Source organism: Phycodurus eques, chromosome 15 (genome assembly GCF_024500275.1).
Source record: "Phycodurus eques isolate BA_2022a chromosome 15, UOR_Pequ_1.1, whole genome shotgun sequence".
NCBI classification, from domain to species: domain Eukaryota; kingdom Metazoa; phylum Chordata; class Actinopteri; order Syngnathiformes; family Syngnathidae; genus Phycodurus; species Phycodurus eques.
The window spans coordinates 22,173,400-22,195,025 of NC_084539.1; the positions used below are offsets into that span (position 1 = coordinate 22,173,400).

Sequence of the window (21,626 nt, forward strand, 5' to 3'; positions counted from 1 at the left end):
CTTTATCCTCTTTGAAAAACAACTGCATCTTACTGAGCTTAGAAGAGCCCATTTTACTTAAGAAGGAAGTATTATACGGCCCCCACATTGAAAAAAAAAATTTGTTGTGTTGGTGTTTTTTGGGTGGCTGTGCAGGATTAATAGTATTTCCATTTATTTCAATGCGTCTTGAGTTACTGTACCGTGTTTCACGTTGCGTCCTGCCCCCCGTGGTCAGACGGCGCTATCGCAGCGCGGCCCTCTTATCACCACTCCGACCGGGCGGCGTCGGACGAGTTCCTGGTGTACAAGCGCCAGTTACGTCCGTGTACTAGTATGCTCTTTGTCCTCACTGGTGAAACAATTCAGTGCACTAGTCGACTGATGTTTTTAAGGATATTTTTGTGCAAGTTTGTGCTTCTGTCAGTCCTGGGAATGTTTTTTTTTTTTTTAATGTATGAATTGAAAAGTGTCATTTAAAAATAAAAATATTTCATTTATGAATAAAAACTTGTTGAATTAAGATATTAATAACAAATAAGTTGTATTTTAATGTTTTAATTGTCCCAGAGTCAGCACACCCGCGTCTCACTCGAGGATACGCGGTCATGGATATGGAGGGATGAATGCATAATACTGCCCCCAGGTGGCCAACATGCACGCAGCACAAGGAGCAGTAGAATGACCGTTGAATTGAAGCGTGACAAAAAATGATTTCATTCTTTCCATTCTATTTAATTATGTCATAACTTTGTTTTGCGAGTGCAATAAGTACAATAATACTATTTTTGCTATTTTTCCTCATTAAAGTGCACATTACAAAACAAAAAGTGTATTATTTGTAGCCATTATTTGCAGCCTGCCCGCTTTACAGCCCCAGAAAGGAAAAGCAAAAAGCTGAGGTTGACCCACGGAAGGGAGGAAGGGATTCAAGGTCAACGCTGCGTTCTGCTGTTTTTCTTCTTCTTCTTTTTCCCCACAGAGCGGAGGGGCGACTCAGCACTATTGCGTATCGCTGCTCTTATTATGACGACACAGGCCGGGCGCGTGGGAGTGGAGGTCGCGGGCCCGAGGGGGAACATCCGGCCGGATGTTTTCAATTTCAGTTTCGTTGCGTTTGCTGTGATGGTGCTCACCGGCTAAACAGGTTACCCAGGAGATCGGCGCAGAGTCTTCCCGGTGACAACGTAAAACACAACCGGCTTCGTCGCATACAGTAAGGCGATATGACAAGTTACTTTGGATTATGAGACATATTTAAATATCATTCTTTTTTTTTTTTTGTGCTTGACTAACACACCAAATAAATGTGGAAGTCGGTTAAAAAATGCTTATAAACATACTGTACATAGACTGTGTAGCCACACATACAATTTACACAATATATAGTATGTATGTGGGCGTTGAGTTGATTACGGGCCTTTTTGTGTCCTCGATGTAAAATTGAAAGAAAATATATATTTAAATCGATTTTGTTTTTTTTCCAACAACCAGCGGTTGGGCGTGCCTAATTCTAAGTGTTGCCTAAAATGTCATGTTAATATTAGTATATTTTGACACTTTTGGAGCGCTTCTATGGTGGTATTTTACAGTTTTCACCCTATCCCTCGCACAGAGTTTGGATATATGAAGCTCTATCTATCTATCAATCGATGTGATTGGTTCCAAACTGTCAGGGCTGTTCAAGGTATCAACAGTCAGGGGGTCTTGCTGTTTACGGTAGCCATGACTTCATAGAACAAAGTCCTTAACGAGGCATCATTTAATCTATCATGAGTGACCGAGTGGTATTCCGCACACTCGTGACAGTCTTTATCTGGCAGCGTGACTGGAGTGGGGTGCATTCATCTCAAAGTCACATTTGTCTTTCGGGAAGGTTAAGTGCTCAGTCTCGGAGTGCGCAGCTCACCCGAGGCCGCTATGGCCGCATTTTGAGCGCCGACAAAGTTCGTTCCACGGTCACGTCGGATTTGTCGAACTGCACCTCGTTCGTCTTGTTTCCTTCCTTCTGTCGTCGCAAAGGGGCCAAAACAGTCCATTCCGCGGATCGCACACTGACGGCTGAACGAAGCAACGGTTGCACTCATTCCCGGAAATCTGATTTCAATCACGGCGAATGTCGGAGTCTCCCTCCCACCTCGACGAGGCCAACTGTGCCCGTGAAAACGTCCAGTTTCAACAGTTTGTTGGGACGTGGGAGTCGTTTCCCTCTGTCCAATAGGTTTCTTTCCCGTCCATCATTTTGCCTCCGCACATCCCGAACGATCGACCGCCCGTTCGGCATTTTCTTGTTCCTTCGCTCTAATCGATGCATTTGACTGGACACGTCTAGCTCTTCCTGTGAGACGTGCTACAGCTTCGATTGCTTTGGACCATGAAGAGAACTTTCCTCAGACGCTCAGCAAGACTCGCAGTGTTTGTGACACTGTCTGTACTTTTCTGATTTCTGGGTCTCCCGGGACCAGATCCAGCTCAACCGTTTGAGGAGTGGGCAGTTTATTTTCCCACAAGAAGGCAGTGCCAGTGAACCAGCTAGATGCAATCAGCTCTTTGACAGTCATGCCCCTTGACGCACAGTCAAAACCATTGACATGGGCTTGTACCAAGTACTGATCTTTTGGACCCTGTTTGCTAGAAAGCTGTGGAAACGACGTGCAGCGTTGTTGATGTAGCCCAATAGCACCTTTGAGTGGGTCCAGAAATATCCTTTTACATCATAACGCAGTTCATTAACTCTTCACTGTCACTTTGCGTGTCCACTAGAGCGTACACTAACTCCTCTTTGGACGGACTCAGGGCAGCGGAGACCCACACGGGCACGATCACGGCGGTACCACCTGATTGGCCTACCTCTGTGACATTCAGAGCTGCGGCTGCCGTAGTGTCACTTTCGGTTGCGGGGCTCTGAGGTCTTTGGTTAGTCTTGTGATTCCCGTTGTGCAAACAAGCGGGGTCCCGTCCTCTGCAGGCGTCACGTGTGAGGCCATGACGACAGTCTTCGGCATTATGACCGACCTTGAAGCACCCGCGGCGTAGTCTATTGTCCTTTACCAATGTCCGTTTTTCGTCGTGAGATCTTTGAGAAGCTCGGACGCTTTAACAACGGATGCCTTTCCTCTTTGGAAAACACGCAGGGTACCTTTGACTTTGTGTTATCTGACTTTGCTTTATTTGCAAGTCCAGCAGCTTACGTGGGTTGCAGATCTGTTCGGTTGTTTCATCTCTTTGAAAACAAGTCACAAAGTGCTACAAACGCTTTGAAAGAGGGGAAATCCTTGCCTACCACGAGAGCAACCGTAACCTGACGATTCCGAACGTGTGCGTGTTGCGAGCCATTCGGGAAGCTTTTGCAATAACCTCTGGTTCTCCTCACAGTCACTTAGTATCTCCAACCCCTTAACAACTTTTTGAACAGGCGCCGCTTATCAGCAGGAGATATACTTTCGCGGTCCACCAGTGAAATGGAAGGAAAGCTTGCGTTCCATGCCGGCGATTGGCTCTCCGCTGAACACGACGGGCACGACGGGTATGCTGGGATTCCGCTTACAGCAGCGCTTTGAGTTATTTGCCGGCTAGCAAATGTCTGTGGGAGGCGAAGTTGCGCTAAGTCGAGGGTGAGGTTGTCGCCCAGGATTTTGCACTTTTCAAACACAAGTTTCGGTACCATTTTGACGTGCCGTTCATTTTGTTTGAATCATTAATTTGTTTTAATAGGGTGAATATTCAAACGAGGCCTAATGTTATAATATTCAATATTCAAATGATATTCCAATTTTAGGAATAAAATAACTTTGCCCTTCTGTGCTGCCGCACGCTCATGTAATAATGGTGTATCTAAGTAATTACTCTAGGTGGTACTTGGTGTCAAAACTCTGAGAACCACCTCATGTATATTAAGGTATATATTTTAAAAAGTATTAATTGTGAGGAAAAAGAAAATGGATGGATGGATGGATGGATAATTAAATAGCCTTTGTTCTTTAAAATCGCTCCCTTGAAGGGGGGGGGGGGGGGGGGGGGGGGTTCTTCATATGCCGCTCCAGTGAGCTAGCTCCGGTCCTGGCCGTCCGCTGACGTCAGCGCGTGTCGCAGGAAAACCGACTGGGCTGCAGCGGGAGGCGCCGCCGACACAACCCACAGATTTAAGAGCTGAGCGCATCGGAATCATAACAATACGAATTATTAAAGCTTCGCGGGAATGTCGATCGAGAGAAAGCGCAGTCGACGACGGGCGTCGGAGTGAGTAACATGGTCGTTTCTCACATTTTGCCTCTCGAGTGCGTTTTGTCTGAGACCGTGAGCACGTATCGCGAGAGCAGAAATGTGTTGCTTTGCGTTGATTGCCTGCGAACATCAGCCCGTTCAATAAACACTGCCCCCCCCCCTCCATATACTGCAGGACCGCCACAGACGGAACCTCCACACACACCTGAAAGCATGGCGCCCAAGGTAGGACACACACACACACACACACACACGCGGGCGAGGGCGTGTGGGGGGCCACATCTTCATCCTCCTCACTTTCTGATTCACATGGTCAGGGAGGTAAAAGGGAAACAAAAAAGTGGCTGTTGAAAGCTTTAAATGGTCAATGTGTTGGTGTTATAATCTTATATAACATAGGAACGACCGACGTGAAACAAAATGAAACTTGTGTTGGGACCATCTGTCCATGACATTTAATTCAGTAATTGTTTCATGTACCACTAGAGGGCGCGCACACACTCCATCGCGCATTAATTCCACTTGAAACAGAAAACACGACACGGACAAATGTTTTGTTGGTATTAATTACAGCACGTTTGTCTTCACCCTCAGGCGGGAGCGCAGATGCGGCGGGCGGCCATCCTGGCGGCCATCTTCATCCCGATGACGCTGTTCATCTTGTACAGCTCCAGCGCTAGCGCCGGCGAGACGGCCTACACGCCCTTCCGCGTGGCCGGAAACCACACGCCCAAGCCCACAAACCTCAAGACGTGGGCCACCCAATACGACTACGTGCCCGTCTACGGCCACAAGGTACGCCCCACCGCCTTAACGCCACGGGTGGGATGTAGCGAGAGACCGTTTGTTTTTAGGGCAATACCGATACCGATTTCATTGGCTTACAAAAACAGCGCAAGAAAAGTAAGTTGTCTGCGTTTTTTTCAACTGATTTCGGACAATTTTGAATCACTGAATCCAAAAATGACGACATTCGTTTCTCTAGCTCAGGTCAGGTTTTTATGCCAAAATGTTAAAACGGTTTATTAATCAAAGGTTCAAAACTTAACTCGCTGTAAATTGAACAGTAGACTTTGCTCAAAGTAAGTACCTGTAAATTGAATGTTAAGTCATCATTGTTCTAAATTCAGGGCAGGAACCGCCGTTAATATGAACCTCTAAAGCGAAAATACCCGTACGTGTCAACAAAACCGGGGCCATAGTTCCAAACGTTGACCCAATATTTGGATTCAGTACATCAAAATTGTCCTAAATCTGCTTAAAAAAAAGTGTAATCGGTCTATCCCTGGTGGGAAGTAATCAAGGACAAATAGGAAGTATTTCGTAGTCGTCGTCATTTGTGTTAATCGTCGGTTTTCAGTCTGGTCTAGTTTGGAAGAACGATCACTGTGAAGCTTCGAGGCAGATTTTGCTTGGACTGTTTTGTAATCGAGTTGTTGTAAAATCAAGTTCTTTGATGAATCATTTCTCTGTACTTTTACCATTTATTTATCTCGCGACTTTACTTTTACTCCCCCCATTTGAAGGTAGATATCTGCACTTTTCTCCTCCTTACTTTAGTCAAATAGGCTCTTTACATTTTTCGAATAGGTGACAGCTCGTTTTGCGTCCATTCAATGGACATGGTGCTGCTCCTTCTGGTGTGCGCGCCTTGGCCACCCGGGGGCAGTATAATACAGACATATGGATATGCTGTACACGGAGAGAGATTTTTCGCAGAGGATAACGAATATATGCACGAGAGCATTGTTTTATTGGATGTGTAGTTTGCGTCACTTTTTCTTGTCCTACTTTTCTGCCACCCGCGTGCGGTTACGAGCTGCGATTGCCACTCTTGCGGGCAGAGATTGACCTTGCGCTGCCAGCACTGCGCCCTGGTCAGCAGCTCCAGCCACGTGCTGGGCAGCAAAGCGGGCGAGGAGATCGACGGCAGCGAGTGCGTGATCCGCATGAACGACGCGCCCACGGCGGGCTACGAGGCCGACGTGGGCCGGCGCACCACGCTGCGGGTGGTGGCCCACTCCAGCGTGTACCGGGTGGTCCGGCGCCCCGGGGACTTCATGGTGGTGGACCCCGACGGCGAACGCACCGTCGTCTTCTGGGGACCTCCGAACAAGATGACCAAGGACTCGAAAGCGACCGTGTACAGATCCATCCAGAGGATCGGCGCCACCTACAAGCGGGTGTCGTGCTTTACCGTGGCTCCTGCCAAAATGTACAGATTCGACAATCTGTTCCAGCTGGAGACGGGACGAGACAGGTGAGCTTCACAAAAAGTCGGTGAAATTGGGCTTGGAGATGAAATTTCCCCCTAAATTGATTCGTAATAGTGCCACAAATTCCACAGTATAACGCCAAAGCACTACTTTTATATTAGCCAGGGCTGTGACCTGTCTGAAAGAAGCGCCTCTGCTCACTTCAACACAGTTCCGTGGCACCGAGATGCCACAAGATAGATTGAATTCACAAACAGGCTACTTTGCAAGTTTGTGACTCGACTTTGGAGTCAGCCAGTCGTCCCGAAAACATCTGCAGTTGGTTCAAAATGCTGCTGCTCGCCTCTTCAAAACTGCAAAACCTCAGCGGGGGGACATAACTCGTATTGTGGCCTCCCTCCACCGGCTGCCTGTGCACTTTAGTTTAAGTTGTAGTCTACTCACAAAAAGTGAGTTCCCCTAAAAAAAAGTTTCATCATTACTTATCATTGCCACAATATGATGCCAAAGCACTACTTTATAGTAGCCAAAGCTGCGGCCTGTCTAACGGAAAGTGTTGCTTATCAGCAAACGTTTGTCAGCAAGTAACGGGGGGATAGGGCCGCCCCCATCAGCGAAAAGATGAATTTGCAGCTAGCGGCTAGGCACGCAAATGCGTATATAAACACTACAAACTAAGATTCTGAAACAGCCTCAGCAGAGACAGCGCAGACTGAACAAAGCTACCTGTTCTTATACAACGTTTGAAAGAGGAAGTACGGAATCGCTGTCTTCTAATCGGTCCGTGGCTTTGTGGCCTCCACGTGCACCCTGCTGGAAGATTTCCTGCAATAAACTCCCACGCCCTTATCTGATTACCGTGTTATGCTATACTGCAAATAAACACACGACACTCGGTCTTCCTCCTCAGTGAAGCGATATTTCTGCTAGAGTGACGATTGAAAAAATAGCCCAGGCTAACAGTCATTCATTTGTATCACTATCCAGGTGTAAAAGAAGTGGCTTGCCTTGCTTAGATGTCGCTTAACTAGCCACACGATACTGCGCATAATTTACCCCAGGCACCTTTACAAGTCTACAGGTGGCCTTCGTTGCTTTCGCTAATATGTCGTAACTAACTGTTCCCCTAATTCCCGATATTTACATCTGGCAAATTCTCAAATCACGTCACCCTCAACTACTACGGCCCAGGTCTCGAAGCGACCCGACTGTAAATCTCTCCCTGGCCTTTGCAATACCACCCCCATCCCCCCCGCCCCCGCCCCCTCGTATCCCGCTTTGCATTACTCCAGAACAAAGTCAAGAGGGCGGACCCCCAAAAGGCCCTAATGCCACGCCGCTACATAAATCAACAACTTCTGTATTTTAGTTCTTCTAGTCATCCAGCAATAGAGGTACAGTAGAAATTCTCGGTCTTCACCGCAAAGCCCTTTCATTGGCTCTCTTTCTGTCATTCATACAGATGCCGCCATCGGGTTAAAGAGTTTTTCTCAGTCAACCGTGACAAATATCAACAGCCGGGCCCCATTTGAAAGTCTAACTAACCTTTGCGCTTGCTCTCCATTTTACAGTTGTGCATGATTTGCAACCAGAGTCACTCTCTCTACCATAAACTCATAAAACTGTCGTAAAGCTTCCCAGCCCATCCCAGCTATCATCGGGCGGGAGGCGGGGTACACCCTCAACTGGTTGCCAATTGTAACTTCAAAAGTTGCTCCTGCGTGTCCTTTACCTCGTCCGATGATTTGTGTCGTCTGTCGACAAAAAGTTTCAAATGGTGAGACACGTGACGATGAAAAGAGCTATCGCCCCCTTCCGTGAGGTCAGGGTCTTAAATAAGTTCAGTCCTAACTTCCGCTGGCAACGTGTCAAGCAAAGCAATTCTATAAATAACATTTGCCTCCTTTAAACGGGAGGGATGTGAGCCCGTCTTATCTGTCCAAATACTTGATGCAATTTCCGAAGTGAGAACTGGGATCCATCAGAGATTTCAAGTCCGAGTGCTTCGTCACCGTGGGCTCGGAGGGCGGGAACGTGTCACGGATGACCGCCGACGTACGTCAGCGCACGCCAGGCTCGTGCTGTCCGTCAACTTTTTGTCAGCGCCAGCCGTTCCTGTAAAAACTCCAAATCTTTGAAAGACCATTTTTGGTATGTTAACCCTAACCCTTTTTGAATGCGGGCTCGTGCGGAATTGATGGGAGTTTTATTTGCCCCCGACAATTGGTCTGTCATTTGAGCAGCTCCCTCGACCGGATAAAGGGAAGTCGGCGGGGGGCCGCTTTCGGGAAGGTCCGTAATTGGATTTAGTGGGGGAATTTGTCGCTTTTTTTTTTTTTTTTTCTTCCCCCCACCGAACAGCTGCCATGGCAGTGGACACCACGCAAATCTCATGAATTTTTACACTCTCTTCTATTTTCTTATTCAAATCCCTTCTCCATCCACCCTGCAGCGTCCCAACTTTTCCTTTCAGCATAACCTCGCTTCCTTCCTTCTGAAACTCTTTCGTTTCGCGCAGACAAAAATCGAACTCGTGGCTGAGCACCGGCTGGTTCACCATGGTCATCGCCATCGAGGTTTGCGACCACATCAAAGTTTACGGGATGGTTCCACCTAGTTACTGTGGGTGAGTATCGCTGCATGGCTTCTGTGTCTTTTTGACTTTTTTTTTTTTTCTGCGTGTACTCGTGATGGATACGCCCACCAAATTTCATGGTGCCAAGCGAAACCGTGAAACATTTGGGGGCTGGATTTTCCAAAGCGATCGTGTAGGAATAACTTTGAAGAATACCTGGAAACAGCCAACTTGACCGCAAAGTGGCCATTTCAAACCAAAATGGCAAACTTCCCGTCTCTTTTCAAGCTCGACTGCTTCTGACTTCTTTGCTCATGCCGAGCAAATGTCATGTTGCTGAGTGAAACAGACTCCGGGGGCAGACTTTTCAAAAACCAAAGAGGAGGATTCCTTTGAGCAACCTCACCCAACAAAACGTTCTCCTCCCCCTTGCAGGAACAGGTCGGAATCCAAGAAGTTGCCGTATCACTACTACAAGCCGCGGGGCACCGACGAGTGCGTGACATACATGCAGAACCAGAACAACCAGAAAGGGAGCCACCACCGTTTCATCACCGAGAAGCAAGTGTTCGGGCGCTGGGCGCATCAGTACAACATCACCTTTGCGCATCCCGCTTGGTGAGACAATTTACGGACGCTTGGATGCGGGACGCCATTCGCTTTCGGGGATCACAAGAAGGAACGGTGGTCGGAAGAAAAAACAAAAACAAAAAAACAAACAGCGCCCTTCCAGGATCACGTAGGCGGTCACCATTTGAAGGAACCTCTTTTTTTTTTTTTTTTTTTAAATGTGCAATATTTGTATTCTTACGTATTGATGATTAGGGTTGCAAAATTCTGAGAATTTTTCAAATCAGAAATTTTCCATTGGAACGCAACAGAAATGGACAAGTTTGGCTCTTCGATATACTGCACAATGTAAAACGGAGCAATTGGCAACAGCAGCCATTTGACATAGATAGGTTTACGAAAAAAGGTTTAGATTTTCACATCTATATCGTTTCCTCAAATTACCCTCAATTCGCATGGAAAGCCTCCAATTTGTAATATTTCCCAAATTCCCCAGCTTAACTTTCCACGGAAATGTTCCGCCTCTTTGCAACTCTACTGATGATGCACTTGCAGGTACATCTCAGCAAATTAAAATATGGGAGACAAGTTCATTTATTTCAGTACTCCGACATTATTCATTAAAGGAAAATACTTTTCCCAGGGCAAATTCACGCATAATTGCTACATAAATCATTTCGATTGTTTCTTGATTGTTTGTTACGTAATATTCTAGTTTCTAGAGATGGTGAATTTAATTTGTTTGCTGTACTTTATAATCATCACAGTTATACATATTAAAAAAAAAAATCATGAAATATTTCACTTTGAGTGTGTGTAGTGCATCACTACAATGATTTGAACTTTTGGAATTGAAACTACTTAACTAAATTAAGTTCTTGACACTGTTGTAATTTATTGAGATGTACCTGTATGCTTCCCAACATCAAGCAAGATCACAGGACGGAGAAAAAGAATTTATTTGCAGAAAAAGTGCATGCTGGCACCTCTTGATTTGATGGTGAGTGATTGCGTAATGCTGAACATGACAGAAAATGTTGAAAATGTTAAAGCGACTCGTAAAGATGTCGACGTTTTGCAGATGACGGCAGGATTGTTTTCCCTGTTTGGTGAAGAACTTGCTTCATTTGCTATACGTGTTGTTTACTTGGCGAAAATAAAGAGAATACTGATTTTAGTACAACATTGTTTGATATTTTTCAATTCGTCTTGACAATTTTTCCTGCGTACCTTTCGGTTGTTATAGACTGAGTTCATGATTTTGAAAACTCATTCCCTGACCTCAACCCTATTGAGAGCATCCTGGAAAAGCTCTACTGTGTGACTTTTCTGCACACTAATAGGACAATTACATGTTACTAGTAAGGGGGGGCTGCACTAGTTGACATTTACACGCTACTAATACTACTATGTGGCCCCTGAGCACAAAAGTAGGCCGACTTCTGCTCTACCCAGGTGATTTCAGGGACACTACACAGTGAGGAAGAAGAAGAATCACCTTTTATTGTCATGAACACGACATTTGTTCTCTGCATTTAACCCATCACAGTGAACACATACACGTTAGTGGAGGGCAGAAAACCCACCAATGTCTTTGTGAAGGTTTGTGTCAAAAGTGTTAAGAGTGATACAGATTTTGAGGACATTTTTATTTCATAAAAAATTGAAAAAAAGGAACAGTGACATCTTTTAAGCACTGGAAAAGGCGGTCGCTATCTTCTGCCTCAACGTCGCCATGGAGATTAAAATGGCTTCCTGCATGAAAAGACGAGTGGTTGAGTTTTCATGTACAGTGAAAACACTTTACTTTCATACTTTAAACACATTTTAACTTATTTCAGGACAGTGAGTCTGTGCATATTTTCAGATGTATTTTTTTTTTTTTTTAAATATCCTCCGTTATTCGCTGAAAAACTAGAATGTATTACGTTTCTGCTAACTTGTAGCATCTCGGCGCCAAGGAACTACGTACGAGTTGAGGAATTTGCAAATGCCGAATTGCAAATGTGCATTACATATAGAATGAAGATGGGCAACTCTAAATTTGGAACTTGCCTGTATACTGTAGAAACCCATTAAAAAAAACGCTTAAAAATGGGCGCTGATGTTAAGGTTGAACTGCTTCACCGTATTCCGCGGCGTGTCTCACCTCAGTGCGAACGGTGCGGCTGCCCTGGGCGGGACACGTGTTGAGGTAGTGGTCGAAGAGGACGCTGGGACACGGCACGTCCAGGTTCTGGTCGGCGTCCAGGCTGGCCTCCAGTCCCTGGAGGCCGCCGAAGACCACCAGAAGATGCCTGCAAATGTTGCTCGTCAATGAGAAACAGCTCGTCGGCACCAGTGGCGAATTGCGGCGGGCGGCTTACTTGAACGGCGCCAGCGAGGCCTCGTCGACGCGGCTGCCTTTTTCCGAGGTCCCGACGGTCAAGTCGTAACCGTCCTCGTACGGACTTTCCGTGAACACGGCACCTGTGGAAGGAAAATGTACAAATAAGCAAAATAAACCAATAACTGCACATAGCAAATTTCCAGGGGGCCAATGGAAGGAAATGACATGTGCGCTATTGACCAAAAGGATATTTTCAGGGGAAATTTCATTATGAGCTTAAAATGCAATCCAGTAGAGGCTATTTCTTTTCCTCCACAAGGGAAAGGGTAATGCATTGATTTGTTTTAAAAAGATCACAATTAGCGGCAACGGGGGCTCACGAAGTTTGGGAACACCCACTGAGGCAGGACGCCAGGCGGACGCTGTAGCCCCAGTAGAGCCCCGCTTCCGTGACGGGCACGTGAGGAGCCACCACCGTCCCTTTGTACGTTTTGCTCTCTGGAGGACAAAGCAGACGGACGAACACACGGGATTTCAAAACACTGCCGGGCATCTTTTGAAAATATACAATTTTTTTTTATATAAGTGACCATCACCTTGCTTCTGCAGCGCGTTGAGACGCACAGTTACTCGCAGTCCCGCCTGCAGCTGTTTGTCGATCTTAACCTCCTGAGGGAGCACAAAAGTCACGCGGTCATTTCCGCAACAGCAAGAGCAATGACGACGACCCTACCTCCCCCCTCCCCGTTACGGTTCCTGGTCATTACCTTCCTCATGCCACATTTGACCAAAGAACCTTTGCTCGCTTTGGTGGGCCTGTCGAGGACGACGCCTTCGCGGTATTCCGATTCCTCGTCGATCCTCATGTGGTGAGGACTGTCCAAAGGGTTCAGCAGTCCTGGAGGACACCAATAAACCGAAGGAACATTAACGCATTAACTTTATCTCACAAAAGTCTCCTAACACACAATGTAAAATGCCATAGGTAGGCTAACAGCGCTCACAACAATACTCAACAGATACATATTCTTGAACCCCTGCAACAGCTAATATTATTCCTTCTTTGTTGTGACGGTCGCCTTCTGTTTTTCATCGTCAAATCTACGTTGTATGTCTCCATGTGTCATACTGCCCCATAGTGGCTAAGGCCCGCACATCAGAAGGAGCAGCACAACGACCATTGAATTATCATGATGCATAAACTGTTTAATTATTTACATTCCATAAAATTATTTTAGGACTGCATGCTTTTATAAAGTAAAATACTGTGGAATTGTTTTTAATTTAAAAAATGCTTGACAAATATTTGGATGTTTTTTGGGACGCTGGACCGGTTTCACGACATTTAATTTATTTCATCGAGGAAAGATGATTTGAGATGTGAGCGTTTCAAGTTACGAGCGTGGTCACAGGACGAAATAAACTCATAAGTCAAGGCGCCACTGTACTATAATAGTTGTATAATCACATATTACACAAACATTACAAGTAATTGGATACAAACGGGGTAAAAAGTGTGTTCCAGAATTTACAAACAAAAAACTAAAAATTCTGAACTGAGGAATGTTCAATGTTAAAACATTTCGATACATTTGCACCCAATTTACAAAAACTAGCATTTTTTCAAAAGCAGACCAAAAACAAATGCAAGAAATGATTTTATATGACAAAATTTACTTCAACTGCATTTTAAGTCTGTTGGATATTATAGAAATATTTATATACCCAACTCATTTCCATGGTTCCCGTGACAAAGTTCTATTCTATTTATTCTATTCAAAATCTTTATAAAAAAAAAAAATAAAAAATAAAAAAAAACACCAAAAATCCTAAAGCAAGAGGAAAAAAATGCAAAATACCTGCATACTGTAAGTCTTGATGCTTTGGGAAGAAAATCTTGCGCAGGTACCTGGCGCAGATAGGAAATTTGTGTTCATCACAACCGCGCGCAGAGATGAACACAGTTTGAGTTTTCTGACACTCACTGGGGACACTCGAGGTATTGTAGAAGTCTGGCCAGCTGAATACACGCTTGTCCCTTCTTCCCGACGCCTTTAAACTCGCCTTCCACGCTCCTGTGCCACCAAACAAAAACGACATACATTTTCATGCAGTGATGTTTTTTTTGTTTTGTTTTTTAGACAAAGTTGGGCTTTGCGGTAAAATTTCAGGATGAACTTAAAACGGAGGAAGAACCTTTACAGGACAGAAACTTTGCGGTTTTGAAGCTCCACGTACAGTATTCTGTTCAGTGGTGCCTTAGGTTTATCCTGAAATATCACACCAAAGCTGAAGACTTCACTTTTTTTTTTTTTTTTTTTAAATAAATAAATCCCCTGAGGAACTCACTTGACATCTTCGCCTTGCTCATCAAACACGACAATCTCGTCGGCGCAAAAAATGACGCAGGCGCGGGCGATCTGTCCCGCCAGGTAGGTGCGGAGTTCGGCGGACTGAGCGTTGTCCAGAACCGAGCCCGGCAGAGCCACGCTCACCGTGTACGCTCGACCTACAGACACAAAATGTTCTAGATTTTTATATAGTGGACGATATAGGATACAGGATAAAGAATATATGCCTGTGAGTAACGTTATATTGTGCACTTCAAAGCAAAGTTAATGTGGTTGTGTTGTTATTAGGACACCGAGGAACTGTTTTAAATTTGGTGTGGGGGGGGGGGGGGGGGGGCACAAAATGTCTCCTTTAAGCACTCACTGTCATTCCAAGCTTCCCTTATTTTTTTTCCATTTACCTTTTTTGTTGTGCGCCTGCTCAGCGTTCTCCCTCTCAGCCGCCTCTCTTTGTTTCTGATTTTCCAGCTGTTTGATCAGCTTGGCCTCCTTCCTCTGCTTCTTGGCCTCCTTGACTGTTCAACGTTGGCAGCGGGAAGAAAATGATTCGACACAAGCCGGTGAAAGATACTCTTAAAAACCATCACATTGTAGCCCCAACTACTGGCGAGAAGGACCTGATGTTAGATTTTATGCCTTTAAGTATCGCAGGCTGGTTTCGGCAGTATTCACGAGTACCCAGTACCTTCATATAAATACGGTATCGTCCTGATACTGGTAACTGCTATTGGTACTCGCCCAACCCTTGTATTACATATTTTTGGCAGTAAAAAAAAAAAAAAATATATATATATATATATATATTTTTAGTAGTTTTTTTTTTAAAGTAAAAAAAATATATATATATATATATAAATATATATATATATATATATATATATATATATATATATATATATATTTTTTTTTTACTTTAAAAAAAAATTACTTTTGTTTGGTACATTTCAGAAGCTGGCCTTTAATACTTTTACTTAAAAACTCTACTTCTTGATTGATGACCAAAGCCTTTTTTTTTTTTTTTTTTTTTTAATCTACTACTTGAGTACAAAATGTGAGTAGTTTTGTCAAATCTTAAAGTGGCCGCAACATAGATCACATCACAAACCGCTAGTCAGGAATTATAATTTATATATATATATATATATATATATATATATATTTTTTTTTTTTTTTTTTTTTTTTTGCGTGGGGGCGGTCCCCCCCAAAAAAATGCATTGAGTCTCGAATTTTTTTTTTTAAAAACAAATCTCACTCGATGGTCACGTTTTAAACAGAGCATGTAGTAGCATTAGGCTAACTGTTTACTCACTTTCCGCTTTCCTTTTCTTCCAGTCGACTCTCTCCTGCGGCTGAACACAAATGGAAAAACACAATTAAACGTTGACACAAGGGCCTGATAACGCTCTTTTGTGAGTAAAATAAAGGGCATATTTATTCAGTACCTGAGCGGAGGACGTTTGTTGTCTCTTCGTAGCGACAACGGTAGACATGTTTCGCTCACACAGACACGTGACATCTACCTGCTTCCGGGTCACCTTCTTCTTCTTCTACGTTTATTAGTGGTTGGGAAACTATCTTAAAAGTGCGTTGGCGCCACCAAATACGAATAAATACATTTTGGCCAACTTTTCCTTTTTAATTCGACAGCGTCTTATCACATCTGATCAGGTTTTACTTCTACCGGGTCTCTTGGTTGTTTTCATTTGGACACACCGTATTTCATATGATCCTATAATCATCCACAATACATCCATCCATTCTGACGGTCAGAGGCAGTAAGGCGGATGCGCCAACCACTCGAGCACCGTGCTGCAACATTTACATTTTGAATTCTAGTATTTGTTCCATGAAAACATTATTATTATTATTTTACCAACAGTCTAGTCTCTTCATTTCGTAGCATTACGCTTGACTGTATTGCTACCAGCAGTGGATATGGATGTTACGATTTTTTTTGTCCAATCAGATTTCAGCCTCTCAGTGTTTCCGTGTCAAACTGATCAGCCCAGGTCTTTCCGAATCAATCATGCTGCCCCATGTAGCTTAAACTATAGTAGTAATAGGACTGTTTCTTTAACCAATCAGATTTCAAATTAATCCTCCCAAGACCAGCAAGCACGACCTCGATGACATCATCATTTTTTCAGAGGCAACTTCGACTTGTACAGCATATGTGCAAGCGATCTGTACACAATAATACATTTGATAATCAGCATCTCTGGTGACTATGATATTATGTTATAAATATTGATTGTGAACTGCTTCAGATGATGTATGTGACACAGTCGCAGGCAGTCCTATTGCATTTTACACGTGACAGTGGTGGTATTTAAGAGGCAGATTCAACCCCGACTGGAACAGCAAGTTATTGCCATTTATTAAAAACAAAACATGTCATTAAAAAGCTAGTTACTTTCAATCAGGTAAAAACATTTCATTTTAATTAAAGGCCCGAGGGAAACTATAATACTGAAATCTAATATTTTCACAGTAGATTAAAATCATTGCACAATAAAAATCATAAAGCCTGAGTGATGACACAATTAAAGAAACACAAACTAAAGAGCAAGACACAGCTTGCTCATTGGAAAAAGGGTTCAGACAGCGAGGACGCATTGGATAAATACACTACTCACAAAAAGTCTGGAATATGACATTTCAGGATGAACCTAAAATTAATGCACGTAAAGGTTTTAGTGCATTGAAAGTTACACAATTTAACACGGAAGCCCGATATCCCGCACTTTTTGTGGGTAGTGTGTCTATATATGTAGAGACAGCAATCAGTGGGTTCAAATGTGGACGGACGGGCAGGAGGAAGCGAGGTCACGTGTCACGTGGAGCACTCCACTTTCTCAAGATGGCCTCTGCTGCGTCCAGGGTGGAGTCCTCCTTTTATTGGAACATTGAAAAGGTGAGTTTAAACCACCGTCAAGAACGAAGGAAATCACAAGGAAAATCGCGGCGCATTTTACCTTGACGAAGCAGAATCGGATGTATTTATCAAAGTCTGCGCCGTGCTCCGGACTGTAGAAGGCCGACACGGGTATTGTCGCTAAGCCCTGCGCACCACAATTAAACCGTCTTACAGTGGAAACCTCAAAAGTTCGGAATTTGATCAGCATAATGCGTCGACGCTCCAGTCTAGTTCAGTGAGCATCAGTGGATTAACCCCCGACACGTGTGCTTTGTACGTGTCATGGAACGTTTTACCACGGTGACAGATTGATTTCATTTTTATTATTTCTTAGGGGAAAATGTGCCATTTAATCAATCAAAATCTGAATATACTTTAAATGAAACACTTACCTTTTCTTTAATGAGCCATTTGACAAATCTGAAGTCGTAGGATTCGTCCTTTGTGCTCGGGTCATTGAGATCCACCTCTGTGGAGAAAGAAACATTTTGCAAAAATGACCTTTCCAGGGACAGTATACGTTGCATACATAGGTCGGTTCAGTTCAGGACGCCCAGAACAGTGAGCCTGTATAGGCGTTTGATGCTGTATATATAGTACATTGTACTTAATCACATTTATTAAACTATAAAAAGATAGGAATAGTGAAGGAGTTAAGTTCAATTAAGGAACTAAACTGTGACTAAAATATTTATTACCATTTACCAAGAGTCAACATTTTGACTTCATTTGGACATCTGTCATCTATTGGCAATTATTAACCTTTTTGGGTTGGGGGGGCGTCAGTGACTCACAGATTGAGGCTCTCTCTCTCTTGCTAGGTATCAACAGTATCTATTTAGGCAAGTCAAAAAATGAGCATTTGCCGCAAAGTGCTCGCTCACCGACAGAGGAGATGTCGGTGATCATGAAGTAGCCCCCCTGTGGCATGATGGGCTTCAGGCCCACGCTCTCCAGACACTTGGCCAGCTTCTCCCGCTTTCGGTGCAGCGCGGCCGGCAGCTGGCGGAAGTAGCTGTCCGGGGAGCCCGTCACCTCCGACTCCCGCTCGAAGCCGCGAGCCACCGCCTCCTGCGGGGGGCGGGGGCAGGGAAGGGAGGTGGCCAAAATAGGATGAAATAAAGCAGCTTCAATTTCCCATTGCCCTCATTGTGGTGGGCGTCACCTGAGCGGCGGTGGCACAGTGGTACACGCTGTTCTGATGAACGGTCTTCATGTGTTTGATGACGGTTCCAGCGCCGATAGCCCAGCCCACCTGGGGGAGGAAAAAAAAAAAAAGTGATTGCCACTCACATACACTACTCACAAAAACGTTAGGGCTATTGGTCTTTGGGGCGAAATTTCAGGATGAACCGAAAACGCAGCTCAACCTTTACAGGTGACGCCCCCCCCCCCCCGGTTGGTTGGTCACCTTCCACCCGGTGGCGCTGAAGGTCTTCCCCGCACTCCCGACCGTGACAGTTCGTTCCCACATGCCGGGCAGGCTGGCTGTCGATAAAACCAAAAAGACTTGGCTCATTACAGCACACAAGGAAAGACAAATGTGGGAACATTCCCAATAAAAAAAATAAAGAGACTTCATGCTTCATGAAAAATTATTCTCTCCAAATGCAGTTACTCGTTTTATTATAGACATTATTATTAGTATTATTTTTTGAAGTAGTTTTAATCCTAAAAATGTAAAAATAACACAGTCAAGTTGCTTGCTTTATTGTGGATTTTATTGTATTAAAAAACATACATCATTTTATCCCCAAAATTATAAATTTGAAGAAAATCACGAAATGTAGAAATACTTACTTTTAACTGGACATTATTTCTTTTTTTTTTTTTTTTTTATTTGTACCCCCCAAAAATATAGTCTGGACAGAAAATATATCTTGTACTACAGCTACTGTGCGTGTTTATCTACTGGTATTGTGATTTCTTTTGCAGTATTTCCCCCTCACCGATTTTCACATGCTCGGCTCCGTCGTAGGTGAGCCACTCGTACACTTCGTCACTGAAGCACAGCACGTCGTGCTTGACGCACAGGTCGGCGATCACTTGCAGCTCTTCCGTCGTGTACACCTGCAACCACGTTCACGTCCAAAGACAAAATGACGACTCTGCGCTCGCAATCCGGCCGAGCGCACCGAGCGCCGCTTCGGTTGTGACCTTTCCCAGCGGGTTGTTGGGCGTGTTGATGACGACGGCTTTGGTGCGCGAGGTGAATTTACTGGCCAGCTCGTCGGTGGACAGGACCCAGTCGCCGCTTGACAGGACGGCGCCTTCCGCTTTCTGTGAGGGTGAAGAACAGAGATCAACAACCACATCAAGTCAGAGCTCAAATTAAAGCCAATGACGAGGGCTATACAAATGTGTCATTATTATGTTAATATGCCCTCATATGATGACATACAGATATTACTGTTATTTGCTGAAAACCTCACTCAGACCATGTCTAATGGAAAGGTATTCCTTTGGAGTCATCTTGTGGCATCTTTTGGCAATAACAAAAATACATCCTCCTGAGATGACAGTTTAAGGCACTTACTGGCCTCAGAGGGACGTACACCGCCTTCCCGCCGGCCATCTTCACCATGGGCTGGTAGCAGTCAAAGAAAGGCTCCACGACGATCACCTGGAGGGGCCACATTGGTACATTTACCCCCCTGAAAATATTCACGCAGAATGACGGTTCGCCTTCAGTACGAGCCGCCACCTCGTCTCCCTCGTCCACCAGTGCCTGGAAAGCGCAGAAGAGCGCCTGGTAGGCACCGACCGTCACCAGGACGTCCTCCATGGGATCGATCTGGTGTCCCACGATGCCGCTGAAGAATTTGGCCAGACTCTTTACCAGCCGTGGGTGTCCCTGAGGAGGGAGACAGCGAAAAGTACCAAAATGGCACCAGGGGATTTAGGGAAAAGCGAATGAACATTTTATGCTACTTTTTATATTGTGTCCTACATGGTTCACTAAAAAGTCCACGAAAAGTCACTTTTTCTTTCTAGAGGACAGGGCGTGATTCCCAACACAGCCTTAGCGTACTCACAAAGGCACGTGTGTACTGGTGCATGGAGGGACCGCCGCGCAGGGCTTCACAGAAGGCATCTTGGATGAATTCGGGAGGGGCAAAGTCCGGGAAACCCTGCCCGAGGTTGACGGCTTTGTAGTCGGACGCCAGCTGGGTGAACTCCACCCTGGTGGATGCGAAAAACGCCGTTAATGCCACAATGTGTCTGCTAATCGAATACAATAGCGCGTTCCCCCACTATATCGCACATTTTTAAGCAATCCTTTTGATGGGTTTTTACACGATACGGAAAAGTCTGAATATAGAGGGCGTGCCTGCAGTGTAGTACCACGTTGTGCCACAACATGACGGGCAGCACCGAGCTCTACTGGAAGAGATGCAATATAATTTGGAGCAGGATTAAGAGGCAGCGAAGGTCCCCAACTAGTAATATTTGTTGTTCCCACAGCAGAGATAATATACGCCTGTGAGTATTGTTGTCTGCTCTGTTTGTATGTGCTGCTGCGCCTTGTGTGTTAAAGTATAAATTATTTGAAGGTTTAGAATTGCTGTAACATCTATGCAAATATTGCCTTTTTTCCCCACTGAGTTGTACAGATTATAGCTCACATTAATGAGAGCGATAAAGTTTTGAAAAAAAAAAATTCCCCACAAAAACCTGAAATTTGAGCAGGGGTGTGTTGACTTTTTTTATATCCACTGTAGGGCTGTGAGTATTGTTATATGCTTTGCTTGTTTTTCTGCTAATTTGCGTTAAACTACTTCATACGAAATGATATGGTGCGGTGGAACATTTTGTAGTTTACATTTACATTGTTTGATTTTCTTTTCTTCTACGTGTCAGTTTTACAGTAACAAATAAAAAGCCTGCAAGCGAACACGCGGTGCGACAAATCACGACTGCCGTGGCAAATTATCAATAACGACGATGTTATATTTTTGTTGTTGTCGTCGAAGAGTCACGCACCTCCTGGCTGTTTCTTACCAAACGTTTTTGTCGACTCCTTCGGTCCTGCTCGCGTGAAGCCTTCGCGACATGGTCGTCTGTGGGAGGGAGGCAAGAGAAACGAAGGGGCAAAACAACACAGAGAAGCACTATGCCAAAGGTCAACCACAAGCGATTCATTTCACACCGTCACGCACCTTTGGGAACTTCCGAAGAGTGGTAGCGCGGCGACTCGCGGTCACAAGATTCCCGATGGTTATTCTCATCGGTTAGAGAACCGTGGCTAAGTTAACAGTGTCTTTAGAAAGAACGTGTAGTGCAAACTACTGTTTGTCTGAAACCGACGAAGCTGTTTTATGTTTTCGAATTAGAGGGGCCGCTGTGGGAGTTTCTGAACTTTCCACCTTCGTTTGTTTTGATTCGCACTTCCGGGATGGGCGGGGCAAGATGCTCAGGAGACGTCGTCGTAACCCCCCACAAAAGTAATAAATACTTTGCGACG

General features: G+C 44.7%; 2 protein-coding genes across 4 annotated transcripts; one reads left to right on the top strand and one right to left on the bottom strand.

Annotated features, from left to right (window-relative positions):
• The first annotated feature begins 1,053 nt into the window (after positions 1-1,053).
• On the top strand, positions 1,054-10,730 carry st6galnac6 (ST6 (alpha-N-acetyl-neuraminyl-2,3-beta-galactosyl-1,3)-N-acetylgalactosaminide alpha-2,6-sialyltransferase 6). Of its 3 annotated transcripts, none has more exons than XM_061699151.1 (6): positions 1,054-1,195; positions 4,379-4,428; positions 4,798-4,998; positions 6,048-6,463; positions 8,938-9,045; positions 9,430-10,730. In XM_061699151.1, exons 2-6 carry the CDS (start codon positions 4,417-4,419, stop codon positions 9,614-9,616), a joined length of 924 nt encoding a protein of 307 aa, XP_061555135.1. In that variant the 5' UTR covers positions 1,054-1,195; positions 4,379-4,416; the 3' UTR covers positions 9,617-10,730. The 3 variants fall into 3 exon arrangements, with proteins under 3 accessions (XP_061555135.1, XP_061555134.1, XP_061555136.1); XM_061699150.1 differs by lacking the exon at positions 1,054-1,195 and adding an exon at positions 2,989-3,505; XM_061699152.1 differs by lacking the exon at positions 1,054-1,195 and adding an exon at positions 4,055-4,218.
• Positions 10,731-11,042: 312 nt separating this feature from the next.
• Positions 11,043-21,562, bottom strand: LOC133414142 (uncharacterized). Its single transcript, XM_061699289.1, has 26 exons — positions 21,322-21,562; positions 21,164-21,222; positions 20,197-20,344; positions 19,866-20,015; positions 19,698-19,784; positions 19,319-19,441; positions 19,111-19,231; positions 18,573-18,649; positions 18,327-18,416; positions 18,046-18,232; positions 17,554-17,630; positions 17,220-17,306; positions 17,075-17,136; positions 16,881-16,887; positions 15,687-15,791; positions 15,554-15,593; positions 14,646-14,759; positions 14,243-14,402; positions 13,879-13,968; positions 13,753-13,802; positions 12,661-12,791; positions 12,490-12,562; positions 12,293-12,391; positions 11,931-12,033; positions 11,714-11,861; positions 11,043-11,319 (listed from the first exon to the last, which is right to left on the bottom strand). The coding sequence occupies exons 1-26, from the start codon at positions 21,388-21,390 to the stop codon at positions 11,254-11,256; spliced, it is 2,523 nt and encodes an 840-aa protein (XP_061555273.1). The 5' UTR covers positions 21,391-21,562; the 3' UTR covers positions 11,043-11,253.
• Between the last annotated feature and the right edge of the window lie 64 nt (positions 21,563-21,626).